At 41.4% G+C, this 19,171-nt stretch overlaps 1 protein-coding gene and 1 non-coding gene across 32 annotated transcripts in view; both read right to left on the reverse strand.

The window, feature by feature from the left end:
• PUM1 (pumilio RNA binding family member 1) overlaps positions 1-19,171 on the reverse strand; it is a 128,788-nt gene that overhangs the window by 26,873 nt on the left and 82,744 nt on the right. For 7 of the 31 annotated variants that reach the window (XM_044390463.3, XM_044390475.3, XM_044390473.3 and 4 more), the window contains 6 exons: positions 18,232-18,348; positions 13,874-14,025; positions 8,848-8,986; positions 7,187-7,330; positions 5,981-6,277; positions 4,662-4,898 (listed from right to left, as the gene is read on the reverse strand). In XM_044390463.3, the coding sequence (XP_044246398.1) occupies positions 4,662-4,898; positions 5,981-6,277; positions 7,187-7,330; positions 8,848-8,986; positions 13,874-14,025; positions 18,232-18,348 (1,086 nt within the window). The remainder of the gene's footprint in view (positions 1-4,661; positions 4,899-5,980; positions 6,278-7,186; positions 7,331-8,847; positions 8,987-13,873; positions 14,026-18,231; positions 18,349-19,171) is intronic. The other 24 variants (XM_044390468.3, XM_044390467.3, XM_044390476.3 and 21 more) reach the window with 11 other exon arrangements.
• Positions 8,653-8,730, reverse strand: LOC113268634 (small nucleolar RNA SNORD103/SNORD85). The gene has a single exon (XR_003321171.1). It is a non-coding gene; the product is annotated as a small nucleolar RNA SNORD103/SNORD85 (small nucleolar RNA).

Consider the following 19,171-nt stretch of genomic DNA (forward strand, 5'->3'; position numbering starts at 1 on the left):
ATATTAACCGACTCCAATAGGACCAAGTAGAATTTATCCCTGGAACACAAGAATGGATTAATAACCAAAAAATAATTAACGTAACATACCATAGACACAGAATAAAAGATAAAAACCACACAATCATCAAAAAAACACAGAAAAAAGCACTGAACAAAATCCAAACCCCATTCATGGCAAAACTCTTAAATTTAGAAAAGAAGTAAGCCTCATACAGGGCATCTATGAAAAACCTATAATCATCATACTTAAAAGAGTAATACTTTATCCTCGAGATCTGGAACAAGGCAAGGATGTGTGCTCTTGTCTATTGTATTTAACACTGTGCTGGAGTCTCTAGACAATTAGACAAGAAAATGAAATAAACGACAACCAGACCGAAAAACCCTTTATTCATAAGTGACATGATCCTATATATAGAATATCCTAAGGAATCTACCCAAATTTATTGGGACTAATAAGTAAGTATGGCGAATTTGCAGAATATAAGATCAATACACAAAAATCAACTGTATTTTTATAAGCAAGCAAAACAATCCAAAACCAAACCAAGGCTACAATTCCATTCATAACAGCATAAGAAAAAGAAGATAGGTAGGAACAAATTTAACAAAAGGCATGTAGGACCTGTACACCAAAAATTTCAAAACTTTGCTGGGGAAAATGGTGCACTTCCACCTCAGGCAATAACACAAAATTAACTCAAAATGGATGATAAATTTAAACAGTAAGAGATTTTTAGAAAAACACATGAGAAAAACCTTTAAGAGCCTGACTTGGGCAAAGATTTCTATACCAGAAAGCATGATACACTGGACCTTATCAAAATTAAAAACTATTGCACACTTCAAAAGATAATATTTAAAAAATTAAAAGACAGGACGCCTGTGTAGCTCAATCAATTAAGTGTCTGCCTTCAGCTCAGGTCATGATCCCAGGGTCCTGGGATTGTCTCACATCAGGCCCCTTGCTCAGAGGGGAGCCTGCTTCTCCCTCTGCCTGCCACTCCCCCTGCTTGTGCTCACGCACACTCTCTCTGACAAATAAATAAATAAAAATAAGAAAGAGAGAGAGAGAGAGAGAGGGAGGGAGGGAGGGAGGGAGGGAGGGAGGGAGGGAGGAAGGAAGGAAGGAAAAAGCGAAAAACCAGAGGAAAAAACATGCAAAAGCAGGTATCTAATGAACGAGTTGTAGCCAGGAATATAAGGAGAACTCTTGCAACTCAATAAGAAGACGACAAACCACCGAAATTTTACAATGGGCAAAAAATATGAGCAGACATTTCACCAAAGATAATGAATAGTTAATAAGCACATGAAAACGATGTTCAACATCCTTAGTCATGAGGGAAATGGAAATTAAAACCACAATGACATACCATTTCAAGCCCACTAGAATAGCTATATTAAATAAGACAAGAACAATGTTGGTAAAGATGCAGAGAAGTTAGAGCCCTCACTGCTGATGGGAATGTAAAATGGTGCACCAACTTGGAAAACACTTTGGCATTTTCTCAGTAAGTTTAACATAAAACGGAAACACAATTCAGCAATTCTACTACTACAGAAATAAAAACATATGCCCAAAGAAAGACGCATGCAAATGTTCACAGTAGCATGATTTCTAATAGCCAAAACCTATAACCAACAAAAATCCTTCAACTGTGAATGATCAGACAAAATGCGGTATATATCCATAAAGAAGACAACAATTCAGCAATAAAATGAAACAAACTACCGACACATATAAGATCATATAAGAAATGTCAGCTCATATTGACATTCATAGTAAACCAACTAAATCTTACAAACTTTTTGGAGGGGGGTGCAGTCCAAGAGCCAGGTGGTAAATACTCTAGGCTTGCAGGTCAGATGGTCTCTATAGTAAGTATTCACAGTTCTTCTGTGAACTAATGGCCGCTGTCAGCAGTGCAGCACTATTAGCAGCAGAAACTCTATCAGGTGTGGCCTAATATGTATTTGGCAAACAAATGTTAAGTTTCCTGCACCAAAAATGTCTTCAGGACCTCTGTATGGACACAGTTAGAAACCAATTCCCATGCCTCTATTTTCTCTAGGTTAAGAACCCTTCTGTCAAGGAAACAGACTGAGTAAAGGCAAAGTTCTACTGGTCAAGACACAAAGCTCCCAAGGAATGACATGTGTGACTTACACAGGACACGTGGGAATGGCAGTCCCATGCAAACACATGCAACTCAATTGCTTCAATGAGGTCAATTGTTTTTAAAAGGGAAGATATGTTAAAAAGAAAACCAGGCAGACAGCAAGAGTCATTAAAATGAGAAATAAGTTGCAACAACAGTTATTTCCTCCTTCACAGGGGAAGCATGAATTAAGAAGGAAGTATAATGGGAAGTATACTTCATGACATTGCTGATACACTGGAAAGAGGAAAGGCACCGTGTGTGCAAGTATTGATTCCAGCTCCATTTCAAACACCAAGAGCCACAGCATCTAGTCCAGGGGTTGACCAACTACAGCCCACAGGACAATCTGGCCTGCCACTGATTTGGAAATAAAGTTTGACTATATGATAGCTACACATTCATTTCCATTTTGTCTGTGGCCGCTTTTGTACATCACAGAAGAACTGAATACTTACTACAGAGACCATCTGACCTGCAAGCCTAGAATATTTACCACCTGGCTCTTGGACTGGCCCCCCCCCAAAAAAAAAAAGTTTGTAAGATTTCATTGGTTTACTATGAATGTCAATATGAGCTGACATAGTTCAAATGTTTAAATCAAGAATTAAAAGGTAAGACTTCCGGATTTGATAATGCACTGGTTTAAAAGATAACCCTGGGCATATCACGTGACAGGACATACACTGATGGTGTGGGCTTTGGAGCCCCATTTGACGCTAAATCTCCAGATAATGAGAAGACCTCGGCAAGATATTTCAGGCAACTTCCTCACTTCTGTACCATGGGCAAAATACCTACACCTGCCAGAGTTATATGGCCAGCACCCAAAACCATTAACGGTAGCAGATAGTAACTACTCCGTAAGTGTTAGCCCCCTTCCATCTACACACGAAACCGGGACTTTGATTCACCCCTTACAATGTACATTAACCCTCAGTCCTTAAAGCCAAGCATTCTGTCCCTGGGAAACACCGCTGTGTAATGTAACCCACTGCCCTACCTGTCCAACATGGATTCACCGATCTGGAATGGCCCAACAACTTCTCTAAAGTAACGTCCATATATGACCCGAGACGACGAGTTCCACAAGCACAGCTCTGACCATGTGAGATTTCAGGATATACACACACTCACCCAAATGTGTATGTACATACATAGGTACATAGTTTTGCCTTAAAAACCACCTCTCCAACTCAGAGATAGCACTCTTAGTCCTAGAATAGTATCTCTACTATCCTATCCCCTTCAGGACTTCTTTGATTTTTATAAATCACTTCCCCAGTCTTTGTCTTTCCAAAGCATACTATTTGTGTTCAGTCAGTCCTCATCTCGGAGCCCATAAAGCCGCTTCTAATCTTGCCGGTTAGAAATTGAAGAGTCCGTGTGAACCATGAGCTCTGGAAGATAATGACGTGTCAATGTACGTTCACCAACTGTAAAAGGCACCGCTCTGGTGGGGTGCTGCTACTGGAAGAACCTGCGCGTGTGTGGGAAGAGGGCACGGGAGTAATCTCTGTCCTTTCCCCTCAACTTTGCTATGAAGCTAAAACTGCTCTAAGAAAAATAAACAGAGAATTAAAAATAAAAACCAAACACAATCCTCTGGGGAAAGTGGCCATACATGATGACTCTTCCTAGGACACTGCTGGTTTAGGTCTGTCATCACAGAGTTCACTGTTAACAGCACCCCCATCTATTCTCATATGCGTCTGCGCTGCACCATAAATTGCACAGTTACTCTACTTCAATGCTCAACTTTTCCCACCTAAGAAATAAATCAGGACTTCAAAATGCAAACTCGGTAAGTAACTGAGGGAAGGAAGTATGCACCACCCAAAGTATTAATGTAAGTTTCTTCTCATTCTTACAGACTGCTGTTTACAATCCTCTTTTCCTTCCTCATTTTAGGATCTAGATGGTAACATTTTTTAATCCCTATACACAGTAACAACCTAAACATACAGTTGAGAAATACACATCTACACTCATTAGCATACTAGGTAGTTTATACCAAAAAAAAATTTAAGAATTTGGCAATTTTTTAAAATAAAACATTTTATGTGGAAAAGTAAGATATTAAGCGTGTATGGGGGGAGGGGAGGGAGTCTGAAAAATAAGGCAAAATATTAATTGTGATATTTTGGTGGTGACACTAGGTGAACACATTCTTTGTCTATGTCTGTGTTTTCCAGCTTTCCTGAAAATGAATCTGTACGGGGTTTATAATGAAAGACTCCCACGTGTAGCCAAAGACGAGATGTTCAGACTGCAGCTGAAGTGCATATACAGGGGGTGCACCCAAACTTGAATAAATCCAAACTGCTGTGCTCTCGAGGTACAGCCTAAGTAACATGAGGCACTTAAGGAAGGCACAGAACACCCAGGACACTCCTGGGATAAAGGGATTGTCCTTTGCTTACGCAAAGTACTTGTAATGTCATCAGTGGCAAGAGATTTGTAGAGTTCAAGGTGGTGTTAGAGTAATGGTTCTTACCCAGGTTTAAGCTTGAAGAGGATCCATGTGAAGAGAGGGAAGGAGGTGGTGTCTGTGAATGTCCTGGTCCCTGACTAGGGAGAGGCATGCCCACGGGTCCAGGAGAGGAGGAAAAGCTAAGGCCGTTATAAAAACTGTGTCCAATGGGGGTCAAGCTGCTCGATGTCCTCTTATAAAGGTCACTGCTGCCAGTCAGGGAGTCACGGCGGGAGCCACTGCCAGTGTTGGAGTTTGCAACTAAAATGGAATTAAAACAATGCAGATAAGAAAAGGCCTGTTCTTTGAAGAACAAGCCCAGTGACCTGTCCCTAACACTTTGATCCAGACTCCTTACCACCGCGAATTTGTCAGCAGAGACAGCCTAACTGCGCATGTGGCAGTTCTAGGGGCAGGTAAAGGAATAAAGAGGACATGGCTCAGGCTAACATGAAGCTTTTGTTCAAACCATCACACGAATGCTAAATTTACCTTCCTTTGGTGTCACGTATTATGGGGTGGGGATGGGGTAAAAAGCTCGGACGGCCACATAAGCTATGGAAAGGTGAAAGAAAATGGGCTAGAAAGAATGCCTTTCATCAACCCAAAGGTTCTAGTAGAAAAACGGAGTACAGAAAAAAGATTTGTAAATGGGGTATTTCCCCACTACACAAGACTTACATGTGAAAGCTTGTTTTCTCAATGGGTTCAATCAAGAGTTATTGCTAGCCCCCAATTCCAATTTAAGATTCTCTCTCTCAAACACGCCCTTCTGTTCTGAGATCACATTGTTTTACAAACACTGCAATTATCCCACTGTTTTCCTTACTACTTTCCTGCTTTATCCTCCCATCAAAACATTAAAAATATCTCAGTCTAATGTCCTTCTTCCCACTTTTCCATAATATCCACCTTAATTCTTCTCAAAAGACTGGAGCAAACTCCCAACTCTGTAAGGCCTGCAGATTGTGGGGTACACTACCCTGTGGTCTTTGGTCAGTCCTTCTCCCTCAGTTTTTAACATCCGCATTTCTACACTTCCCTCCAAGCTCTTTCCAATGCCTGCAAAAAACCTCCCCTGGTTTTCTGATCCCTGAAACAAATCGACTATAAGAGTATAAATAAGTAGCAATATGAGCATAAACCTGAAATCAGCCCCAACTGTAAAACTTGATTTTAACAGTCCGTCATCTCAAAGATATGTGGGACGGCCGGATTCCCACGGGGCTCGGTCCAGATCTGCCTGGGGTATCTGTCCAGGGTTCCATGCATCGTCAGTGTTCCATAAAGATTGCAAAAATAACAAAAATTCAGTTTTAACAGCACTTAAGTCGGATTTCTACCTGCTGTTCCAAACCCTCCGAGGGCTGATCCCAGGGTGGCGCCGAGAGAACTGCTACTTCCGAATCCCAAGGATGTGTTGGCAGGCTGGGCAGAGCCCTGGGAGAAGAGGGAGCTGCTCTGTGAATTGCTGCTCAGAGAGTTGTTGCCATAGAAAGAGCTGGACGCCAGGCTGTTACTGGGCTGCTGCTGGGGCTGGGGCTGGGGCTGCTGGGTTCCTAAAGGGCGAAATGGTCCATTTGTTGTTCCAGCAAGACCACCGGCTGCTCCATTTGCTGAAGCTGCGGCCGCCGCAACAGCTACGAAGAAGAAAGCAAAGCATTGGGCTGGGAAAGGCGCTGGCCGCGTCCCCCAGCCTCGGCGCTAGCCTTCCAGAAACGCTGTCACGCGCTCCTAGCTTCGCAAAGCAGACACGAGCCTTGTAAAGAACTACACGAATCTGCCTTTGAGCCTTCCATCTGAGGCTTCTATTTTCTACTTCTGCTTCCAATTTGGTCAAAATACCATGGAAGCCAAATTCACTACAGTGGTAGCTTTAAAGAGTCTACAGTTTAAAATAGGTAGATGTCAAATGTAGCCATTTTAAATATGACTACTTCCTAAAATCTCAAGTTCCACAAATATCACTGTTGAGAACTTTTCCAGAACCACTGTCAGCAAGCCCCTCGAATTCCTGAACATGCTCTCTTCTAGATGTTCCCACTATTGTTCCTAAGTCATACTCTTAATATACATACACCCATATATAAAGCTTACAATAAAAACCTATTGCACCCCCCCATCAAAATATATTGCTCTGCCACTTCTCACTACTCCTTCCATCCCACCCCCTCTGGAAAAAAAAAAAAAAAAAACAACATCAAAAAACAAAAAACAAAAAAAACAACAAAAAAAGTATTATCTTAAAATAATGTCATGGATTTCTGTGAAATTAGCCTTGGACTTCTGCCAACGGTGCCATTTTGTGTGAGTAATCCAACTTCCTATGTTCACGGTGGAGCAGGTCCTTGCTGCTAACCAGCTGGTACATGGCTGTCAACAGAATCTATCGAGGTCACTTGCTGCTTCTGATTTTCTCTTTGAAATATTACAGGGCAGAATTGCTATATTGAGAACTGTCAAATAAAGTACATTTCAACATATTGTAAGAACATCATCCGTCGCCCCTTTTGGACTGCTGACAGGAGTTCACGGAGACGGAAGCTCACCTGCTTGTGCAGCCGAGGAACTGATGATGACTGGGGCGGGAGCTACGAGCCGAACAGGAGCTCCAAGACCATTCCTCGCTCCTGCATTCACCACAAGGGCACCAGTTTGGTCATAGTAAGCAGCAGGAGCCAAGACTGGGTAACCTGGGAATATTAAGCCACATACAAGTATATATGAAACTAACAGTGTTTCCTGGGTAGTTGCTTATTGTCAACAGTCATAGACTCTCAGCTGTGGGGACAGACAGACGTAGATTTGTCTCCTGGCTTCACCACCTAGATAGCTGTATGACCCTGCATCTCTGAGCATCCATTTCTTCAATGAGGATAATAATAATAACTGCCCCATAAAGTTCCTGCGACAATTAAAGGACGAATGTGACTGACCTAGCATGGTATGTGGAGCAAGAGGGGATAGCATTATTTACCATCTGCTAAGTGTTAGAAAAGGAACTCAGGGGACACCTGGGGGGCTCAGTCGGTTAAGCATCTGCCTTCAGCTCAGGTCATGACCCCAGGGTCCTGGGATGGAGCCCCACATCGGGCTCCTTGCTCAGTGGGGAGCCTGCTTCTCCCTCTGCCTCTGCCTGCCGCTCCCCCTGCTGATGTGGTCTTGCTCTAACAATTAAATAAAATCTTAAAAAAAATAAATAAATAAAAGAAAGGGAACTCGGCAGGATAGGGAACACGCGTGCTCTTCAAAGTGCTAACCAAGGTTATCACCAGAAATCAAACACTGACAATTTTTTATGTTTTCTTGACTACAGAAGTAACAGAGGGTACAAATGATTACAGCAATCATAGTACTTTCACACCTCGTAACAGTGTAAGCATAAATATCCTGCAAGTTAGCAGGTAAAACCTAGACACACTTCAAATAATAGGATCTTTCGTCACCATATGAGATGGAATCTCCAAATCCTATTGAACAACAGGAGAAATTACAGGTGACGTCCCAAAAAAACCTGAATGCTTAATAAGTAATATAATAGATGATACATGTTAAAGTTACTCAGTGAATGCGTAAATAGACCTATTAATTGGGCTATACTCCACGATCGGTAAGAACGCATATATTTATGCTGAGGTCTTACAAGGACCTCTTTCAAAGGAAGAAGCACAAATTACTTCCAACCCACACAAAGAATAAGACCAGGTGACAGTGAGCCAAGAATAACATATATTCAAGATACATGATCAATCACAGGTAGGCAGCTACAAAGCACCTCTGCCACTGGCTCGGGAGAAACCCTAGAAATGTAAGGGATCACCCCATCAAGGAACACTAGGAACTTCCCAATAATACTGTTCAGAGACATCAGCATGAAGGCTAACACCCTGGAGTGATGCTAAAGTAGCCTGGCCCACTCCTTCTACCATCCCTAATCCTAAGGGAGAAAACAGATCATCACAAAGGAATAGAGCATACTCCAAGCAATGTGTGGGGAGATATATATAAGATGGAGACTGGCTCAGAACAATTAGGTGCTCTCATCAGCGAACTATGTTCTAAGTGAGGGCAAGTGTATGTCATCCTTGCCAGTCCCCAAATAATGACAAGCCGACCCAAGCTTCTAGCACTGCCTGTTCTCCTCTCAATCTCCCCCAACAAGCAGACTGTTTTTTCCTCCAAGTATTAGCGAACACCAATGCAGCCTCACCTGGCATGCCTGCAGCCAGTCCTTGTCCAAAAGCAAGGGCAGAATTCACTGCTGCAGCTGCCACTAGCGGATCTGTTTGCTGTCCTTGCTGGTTCTGATTTGGGGTCAAAGGACGCTGGCTGGCTCCTCCACGGAGAACCTGGGAGACAGAAATAAGTCAACTATTTTCTTCTCACTGAAAATACCTAAGACCCACCATGTGCTTAAGTTGGGCCAACTTTTAAAAACTGACAGTTGTAAACTATTTTTCCTATAATGTTTTATATGGCATTGCTGTTAGGATAAAAATTCAATTAGCAACATCTCATTTAGTAAAATCTCATTCTACCATTCTTAAACATTATTACACCTTTATAAGCAGCCAAATGCATAAAAAAATGATGATTCATTAATCAAATACGTAATGACTACCATCCGGCAGGTACTAGAAATAAAGCAATGAATAAGACAGACAGAGCCCCTGCCCTCTTGAAGCTTTTATTCTACTGAATGAGACAGACAATAAATGGCAACTCTGTAAAATATAAGTGGGTGGAGGAGTCTGATGGAGTGGGGAGGGGAGTTTAGATAGGATGAACAGGGGTAATTTACCCACACAGTTAGATTAAAATACCTGTGTCTAAAGGGGGAAAAAAAAACACCAAAAGTATATTTTCTGTATGGTTATAAGAGCACCTTCTGTACCCTACAACACTATTGCCATTCAACAAGACCCAAATGGCTTGAAAGGAGATCACCAGATTTGATTTAGGAGGCCTCTGACCTGTTTCTATTTCTCCTCTCATAAATTCCACAACAGACCGCAATCTAAACGGAGAGGAGTGTTAAGAACACTGCCTTTTCAGTACAGAATACCAGTTCTGGGGCGCCTGGGTGGCACAGTGGTTAAGCGTCTGCCTTCGGCTCAGGGCGTGATCCCGGCGTTATGGGATCGAGCCCCACGTCAGGCTCCTCCGCTATGAGCCTGCTTCTTCCTCTCCCACTCTCCCTGCTTGTGTTCCCTCTCTCGCTGGCTGTCTCTATCTCTGTCGAATAAATAAATAAAATCTTTAAAAAAAAAAAAAATACCAGTTCTGTCACTGTGCTGAAGGATCCACTTTTTCTGAATGAAACACAGGTATCAAAATGGTGGTCATCATTCTTACTCTGAATGCTCTGAAGAATCTACTCCTCAAGATCTATACACTCCAGCAAGTAAAAACACAAAACCCACAGACCAAGGCTAAAATTATAAAATGTGTTTTGCATGTTTTCAAAGGCAAAGAAAGTTTTTATCACATCACTTTCACTATCACTCTGCTCTTTATAAAAGTTAAGACATATAATCAGGAACCTGGGTACAGATTATTCTTGCTACCATTTGGTAAAAAATGTAATAGAGAAACATCACTAACAATCGACTATTTATTAAATGAGCATAAGGGAAACACCACCATCCATACTGGCAAGACGAGTCGTGTGGACACTTAGCTGACTCCAAGTCTCTTATTTCTTTATCTGTAAAAGTAGTGAGAGTAACGGCTGATCTTGCAGATCTGTTGGGAGTATGAGAATTAATGTCTACACGGCATAATATCTCGTACCCAGGAGACAATCAATAACCAATAGCTAATTACTATCAAAATATTTATTTGCCTGTGACCTAAGAATCTAACGGACTTTACAAGAGAAGCAGTGTTTCAATCCACATAGGAGAGTCAAGGGAGGCTGCCCAGGTGAGTGTTTGCACCAAGACTTAGAAGATGCCTAACCAATGACCCAGAAGAGCGCTCACTCTAGGAAAAGTAAACAGTATGAATAGAGATATGGCAAATACTAACAGTTCAAGAACGCATAAAACTTCAGTGAAAGCATCATTTCTATAGGGCATTGTGAACCAGGTTTATGTATGGTTAGGAGTTGTGTAAAGGGTTGGGGGACAGGGGAAGGGACAAGGTGCCTGAAGAAAGGCAGTCCAGACTACTGGGCCAAGTTTTAATGAGAAGAGCAGGTTTCTTTTTTGTCCACTGTCTAGAAATCTGTGTGGGACCCTGATGATTAATCAAAGTTCTTAAGTCAGCTGCCAGTATTCATGTATTTTAATTTCATCAACAGCTATCAAGTCTGGATTTTTTGGAAACAAATATGTAAAATTTTACAAGTAACAGTTTAACATCGAATAAAATCAACAAAAATGACTGAATATCTCTGTTTATAAAACACTATTCTCGGAGTCTGCTTACTATTTACCTTCATGGTGCAAAAGCTGTTAAATTCAAATTTCTTTTCAAAGGTACTGATTTAAATACAGCTTTTGAGACCTAACAATACTTAATACGCAAGTAGATGCTCAGTGGGGATATTTTAATTAATAATCATTCATCCTTCTATAGTTTACCATGCTCAGTAGAGTTATCATCTATAGTCTCCTCCAATCTAGAAAGTTCAGAAGCCATTCTCTCTCAAAATGCCACATCTAACACCAAATCACCACCAGGTATGACAATGTGTGCTTGGCTTCAACCCAACACCCAAGGAGTTTTTCTTTAGCAAACATTTTGAAACAGAAAAGAACAAAATTTTTGTCAGATGTCAAAGGAACCTTCACAAAGAAGAAGGAATCAGAAGTAAGATGGAGTGGCTGGAATGTCACTACTGTGCTCAAAGTTCCAGCAATTAGGTGTGGAACAGTTACCATACGTAGAACATAACAAATGTTCTGTTTTCTGATAAAATGACAAGTCCAAAAAGGTCAAAAGCAAACTCGAAAAAGGGCCTCTCACTTCAATGACGACGACAAAGGAGTTCACCAAGAAAATCATATTTTCCTAAAACAACTGAAACCAGAAACTGACAAAAACAACACGGGACCTAAAATGTGGTTGCTTATTAAAAAAGAATGCCAGTAACTTTTTCTAAGTGGGGTAATAGTGGATGACAGAAAACCCTGAAACGCAAATGATTACAATGCCCATTTTATAGCTAAGGATATAGTCTCTCTATATTCAGAGGTTCTCTATATATTCTCTCTATTCATGCAACCCACCCCTAGGTGTAAAACCAGTCGGTAGTAGAACAAAGACCAAATCTCTGGTTTTCTGTAACTCCAAACATCACAATATGGTCAGAAAATAACACAAGTTGTGAAAGTATAGATTTGTGTTCAAATCTTAATAACTTCATATCTGTGTGACCCTGGACACACAAATTCCATTTCCTCAATCTTACGAAGGGAAGTCATCTAATCTATTTATCAGAATTAGAAAATATAAAAGAAATTATAGGTAGAGCACTTAGCTTTAAACAAAAAACTGCCAAGAACAAGTATTTACTACTATTTTTCTTGTGCACTCTAGTAGAACTAATTTTAAAAACACAGCAATTACTTCTGTCTACCAAATCCACAATTTATTTGGCAGCCATTTAAATAAACACAAAGATCAACACAAAACTAAACACTGACTATCCACAAAGAGTAAGCTATTAAATATATTCACAGGGATGACCCAGTATGTCCATAAATTATCTGCTAAATTCCCTTACATACCTGGAACAAGAGCTGTATCTACTGCAAAGAAAATCGCGCATTAAGCTAGCTTCCAAAAATTTATCTAACTATAAAATTACTGACCCAGGATAAACTGGCTGGAATTTCAAGACCTGTGTTTTTTTCTATAATTTTGCAGAATCTAAAAAATTAAACATACACTCTCTTAGTGGGACTAGTAAAAACCAAAGCGTTCTCGTTTGCATCCTGTCACATGTACACAGATGAGCATGGTGCTTTGCCTCAAAAGACAGCTTTAATTTGACAATGTGTATCAAAGCCTAAATTTTATTTGCTCAAAAAAACCTCCATTTCTAAGATTTTATTCTGTGGAAATAATCATACATTTATGCAAAGGCTATATCAATCAGTCTTACTTATAATATCAAAATATTGATATTTAATTCAGCAATATTTTGATGTTATACCAATAATAGTAAACTGGTGAAAATAAAGTATGGAATACTCTGAGAGATTTAAAGATAGCTAGTAAATATTTCTAAAAAGCACTAAATTAACATGGAAAACCATAAAAACTGTAGAAACTCAAAACCATGTGGACAGCATAACCCCGATTTTATCAGAAATTGAATAACAGGGGCGCCTGAGTGGCACAGCGGTTAAGCGTCTGCCTTCGGCTCAGGGCGTGATCCCGGCGTTACGGGATCGAGCCCCACATCAGGCTCCTCCGCTAGGAGCCTGCTTCTTCCTCTCCCACTCCCCCTGCTTGTGTTCCCTCTCTCGCTGGCTGTCTCTATCTCTGTTGAATAAATAAATAAATAAAATCTTAAAAAAAATTGAATAATAAAGCTAGAATTACAAATACCACCCATTTTGTTTTATTCTCACATGAGGATTTTTTTCCTTTGAGTTTTCCAATTTACAATTTTCAGCAATAAAGGCATTTTTCTAGTAAGCAGGAGAAAATGGCCTGTTCAAAATAAAAGGGCATACTTAGCTTTGCTGTTCATTGTTCTTTCCCAACAAATTAAAAAGCTCTTATTACTATAAGTTAAAACAGACGTGATAAGTTTAAAGACTTCTATCCAGTTTAGCTGATGTTCTCAATAAGCAGTCTGGAGAACGAGCCTCCCTGTCCGTGGCGAGCTGCCTGCAGGAGAGCCAGAGGTGATCTAAGAACAGTGTTTGGGAGGCAGCGACAGCATCCCAGCATCCCGTAGTTACGGCAGAAAAGCAGCTCTTACTAGCTGTATGAGTACTCGTTTGCAACTTGCTAATCATGTCCCCTTAAGTGGATGAGCCTCTACGCGCTTTTCTCCTACACGATCTCATGATCTTACCTAGTTATGCAGACCAAGAACCTGATCAAAAAAGGCACTGGGTAAGCCCTGTTAGGTCTCAGCCTGAACTCAGGTAACACACACGAGAGGGAACCCGCCGATCCACAGCATTTCTCTACCAGGAGCAGTATTACCTTTTAATGATACACGGTTAACTAAAATTCACACTGAAGAGGGGGTAAATTCTGTTTACATTTACCTGCTGCTGCCCTTGCTGAGCCTGTGGGGTAGTCTGCTGATTTGCAGAATTAGTTGCTGCCGCGGCGGCAGCTGCTTGCTGCTGGAAAAGACTGGCAGGGTAGACTCCCCAGGGAGTGACTCCATAATACTGGTGAGGGACCACAGCCGGGCCTAAAGATAGCAAGAGAAAGGTAAGGCAAGTTTAGACTAGTCAGAATCTTCTCAGGGTTTCCGAACACTACATCAGACTCAGCAGAGTCTACAGTAAAATAGTAAGGATACACTGATTCGTTCTAGCTGATCGTGAACTCTGTTTTTTGAAAAATAAAACATATTTTTATATTTTTAAGAAAGTCTTCTGAAGTCAGTAAGTTACTCCGGGCCTAGATGAAGAAACCAGTGAAGGACAAAACGGAGAATAACAGATTGAAGTTGGACGGGATGGGTTTAAGAACAGACAGAAGAATTGGCCTTGGTCAGGAAGAAGGCAAAAGGCCTGTGCTTCCCCTGAGAAAGGACACGGGACGGACAGAGTTTGTTGTCTGAGGGAAATAAATGGAGAGTCTGTGTGCATCAAGTGAAGGAAGAGAATAAAAGATTAAGCTGTGCGCTGCTCTCAGTGGAAGTATGGCACCTGAGGTGACTGACAGGGACTGGTGCCCTGGTGCTTCATTAACTCCTGAAGCAGGAAAATCCATCAGTCTTCGAGGACATAACCCAGACGTTCCACTGAGCCTCCACTGCTCAATTTCTAAGAGGCTTGGTTCGCCTATTTCTGTGTGGGAAGTCATTCCACACAACTACATTCAGACAGTGATATATGAAATTTTGAATTTAAGTCAATGTTGAAAACAAACAAAAACAAAACCTTACAGACCTGTCGAGTATCCTAAACAAAACCAAGCGCTCTGCTCAGTCTCAGTGATCTGTTCACCTTTGGCAACAAGCGCTCGCTACAGTCTCTGCCGTCCACAGTAGGCAACACAGAGGTAACATAGCCGTGCAGACAGCAGCCTGGGTGTGGCAGAGATCTACACCACAGAATTCTCTGAAGATGGCAGCCAAGAAACACCAAGGCTGCATTTTGCCAACCAAGACAAGGGCTCAAAGCCAGCTCCTCATATCTGCTAAAACATATCCCCCAAAGAGAAGTTTCCTAAAACACAGAGTTTAAAATATGTGCAACTTGACTGTATAATAATACTGCTTCCAGATAGAGCTCCAAAGAGCTATTTCGAATGTGTCTACTCTGACATGGTAGGTAATCCTACAGAAACACAGATTTCAGGGCGCCTGGGTGGCTCTGTCAGTTAAGCGTTTGCCTCTGACTCAGGTCATGATCCCAGAGTCCTGGGATCGAATCCCACATCGGGGTCCTTGATCAGTGGGGAGCCTGCTTCTTCCTCTGCCTGCTGCTCCTCCCCCTGCTTATGTGTGCGTGTGCTCTCTCTAATAAATAAATAAAATATTTTTTAAAAAAAGAAACATAGATTTCATTAAGTTAAAATTAATCGGAACATGTGTTTTGTTTCCCAGTTTTAAGCTTCTAAGATACAAATAAGTCAAATTACATCACTGTCCAATACTGCGCTGACATTTCTGATTTGGTATTTTCTGTACCTGTGGGCCTATTAGCCAAGATCAAGCAGCTCTGTTTATAAGGCTACCCACTGTGAAATACTACATCTGGATGCAAAATAAACATGCTGCTTAGAGAACCTAGGTTACAGCAGGAGCCACTTTTCTTAATAAGTCAAGGGGTAAAAACCTTTTAACTCCTCAGAACCTGAAGAGTCTAAAACCATACCTTCAAGTTAAAGCGTAGGGAGCCCCCAAACCCACCTGACCAGTGTTTACAAAGTGGGGTGGTCTTGGGCATTTACGAAGAGAAAACAACACAATGGAGATTTAACCTATGCCCTTGTTTCCTCACCTGCAAATGTGTATGATAAGGGCGAGGGTGTTGCCACATCCATGGGGAAAGGCTGGACTGCAACCTGCAATGACAGTCTCAAGCCTCTGCCACATGTCAACAACAAACCTTCAACTGTGCAGACTGCTGTTATCATAAACGCTTATATAATCCTCTTCAATTTTCTCAACTGGCATTTCTACTACTCTTCCTGGTCACATGGCCTCTGACTGCGGTTAGCAAAATACCCCCTGGGGTACATCATCAATTGAGCTTGGCTCATCAGGATGCCTGCTCCAATTCCTGTGTGATGGACACCCCACAAGCATATGCAGCTTCACAGTTCGGGTGGTTAACATTTCTGGTTCTGTGTGAAAGCACTGAAGTCTTTTTCAGTCTGGTTCAGCTGATGGGTAGGTACAAAGAGCAAGTCTCTCATCAACAAACTAGGATTTCAGTGAAGACAAGTGTGTTGTCCCTAAGACAGTTCTTTGTTTTAAATAACATATAGTAAGACAGCAGAGAAAAGATAATTCAAGATAGTGCAGGCGTTGTCGACGATAGTGAGGTGCATGCATGGTCTCTGAGTTAGACATGGTTCAAACTCCAACTCTGTAATACTTAAATAGTGTGACCTCGAAAAAGACAGCTCTCTGAGCCCCAAATTCCTTATCTCTAAAGTCATCACCGAGAGTGCTTGGATGGCTCTGTTGGTTAAGCATCTGACTCTTGGTTTCAGCTCGGGCTATGATCTCAGGGTCATGGTGGGATCGAGCCATCATCGGACTCCATGCTCAGCTTGGAGTATTTGCTTGAGATTCTCTCTCCCCGCCCCCACCACTACCCCCACTTACATAGTGCACTCTTGCTCTCTCTCTGAAATTAAATAAATAAATAAAATCTAAAAAAAAAAAAAATCATCACCCAACTCATATGAAAGAAAAGCACTCAGTACAATGCTTGGCAAATAGTTAATAAGGGCTGAATAAATATTAAAGATGGTTAGCAAAGATCATTCTGCTAGGAAGAGCTTTCTATTTCCCTCAAAGGCAAGGGAGATACAGGAACTACACTACATACACTCTCATCACAACATATGCCAAAATGTTAACAATGCTAAAGAAAATAAGAAATTCTATGCTGCATCTGAGTTCACAATGGTCATCACATGCTATATAATAGTTAAGTAAACTCTTACAATAATAATATTTAATTATAATTAACATGACTTGGAGGGATCTGTTCCCAGAGAATTTTTACTTTGGAAGACACTGACTTTGCCCTAACACTGAATTCACTCTACCATACATTTGTGAGCCCATTATGGTGCCAGCAACTGTGCTCTAAAGTGAAGTAACAGGCCTGCTTTTGAAAGAGTTCAATGTCAAGGGGAAACAAAACCACTCATGTATACATCCACAAGCAAATAAATACAAAGTAAAAGTAAGTAACAGAGAAAGAATATGGGAGTCAGCAAAGGAAGGGTTTCTAGGTGGTGACAATGCCAGCTAAGGAGATCCCCAGGCAAAGAATGGGAAGAGTTTATTACAGAGGACCAAGGAGACCACAGTGTCCAAAGACACAGAGGCCTAAGCCAGTGTGGTGCCTGCCTCAAGCTAAAATCAGTTTAGCACTGCTAAAATGTATGGTGTGAGCCAGTGACAGCCAGTCTGGAGGGGGAGACAGTGGTATACCTGTAGAGACATCTATATACAAGTCAGAGAGAGATCAGAGTGGGTCCCAATCCTCACTAATCCTCAGTATGCCATGGCAGCTCCTTAAAAATAGTGATCCAGGGAACAGCAGACCCCCACCCAATTAGGATGGAATAATCAGCCATGTTTGATAACTGCGGTGTACTATGTCTGGGTGGATAAGACAGAAATCGGTGACAGGCTTCCTCTCCAAGGAAACACCAAATAGCAGATGACGCCGGTGCTGCGGGTTTATTAAAGATAATACAGCATGAGGAGAAAAAGAAAAAAAAGAAAGAAAAGAAAAGAAACTGGTGATGGGTTTAAAGCAGAAAGGTGAAAAGGTAAGATCCATGTTTAAAACAGTTTTCGAGAACACTGGAGGGGAGGGGTAAGGAAATTAGGAATACGTTAAGTGAAAACAGCTGCCAAAGCCTAGGGAAAGAGTGTAAGGACCTGGACTGTGGCAGACTACAGGTAGTAGGAAGACCTAGGAAAGGGGATTAATTCCCAAACTACCTACGAGTAACTTGGTGGTTCCGTGGATCACAAATACTCATACAGGAGGCCGCTCATGAATCTGCCTTTGGATGTGCTAGAGTCTGAGGTTACAGCTAAGGAGAGCTATCCAGCTGACAGGGGAAGACACTGGAAACCAGGAGAAAAATCTCCACCGGAGACTTGGACTCGGGACAGAGTACAAAGAATGCATGCCAGCCACCACGACTTTTTAGCAGGGGATAAAGTCCCGCATGCAGAAGAACACCTCACCTAGAGTCGCCGCTGCAGCCAGTCCAGCTGTGTAGGGGTCCGTCCCTGGGGGAGCAGCGCTGATGATGTATGGATTGGGGACAAACGCAGCGGGCGCTAAACCTGCTGAAAACACACCTGTCAGTAAAAACAAACCCAACTAGAACTGCAGCCCTACCAAATACCTACACAATTTGGCTACTCACTCCAGGCTGCAGGTGAGGAAAAAAAAGAAAAGACAAGACAGGATAGGTTGAGAGGAAAGAGGACTTTAAATAAGATAAAATAATCCCTAAAGGTCAGGGTGACATTTATCTATTATCTTTCTTTTTGTCTCTTTTTTCTATTTTTTGTTTTTTGTTTATCTTTGCTAACAATTTAAACCATTAGGCAGTTTTAAATTCAGCACAATTTCTCAAGGACTATTAAAATTATAGCAGGCTAAAATAAAGCAATTTAAAAGACTCTGTAATGGGATGGAAGGAAGAATTTATCTCCATTTAAAACAATTTCCAGTTTTTCTCAAAGAAAACATATAGGTAATTATAAAGACTAGCATCTCCAATTATAAATTAAACCAGACCCAGGCAAAAGCCATTATGCCTAGCCTTACTACATTTAGGCTGGAAGCAAGCCTTCTCTTCCACATCATACCACAAACTATGATTAGCGATCTCCTTTCTATTCAACCGTATCGTTTTGACACACATTAAAAAAAAAAAAAATCTACACGTACTTGTTTACACACACAGCACTTTGTTTCAAAGAGACCTTAAAAAGGTCCGGGGGTAGGGGAGTGGAGCGGAAGGTCTAGGCAATAAGACAAAATATGTACACCAAAACATTACCACGTGCTATAGGAAAAGGGCAACACTACTTTAAAAACCAGTAATTAAATGAGAATACTTTTTCAGATCTTCAATACATGCTGCTTGGAAAATGGATTTACACGTCCTACCTG

Source organism: Ursus arctos, unplaced genomic scaffold (assembly GCF_023065955.2).
Source record: "Ursus arctos isolate Adak ecotype North America unplaced genomic scaffold, UrsArc2.0 scaffold_32, whole genome shotgun sequence".
Lineage (NCBI taxonomy): Eukaryota > Metazoa > Chordata > Mammalia > Carnivora > Ursidae > Ursus > Ursus arctos.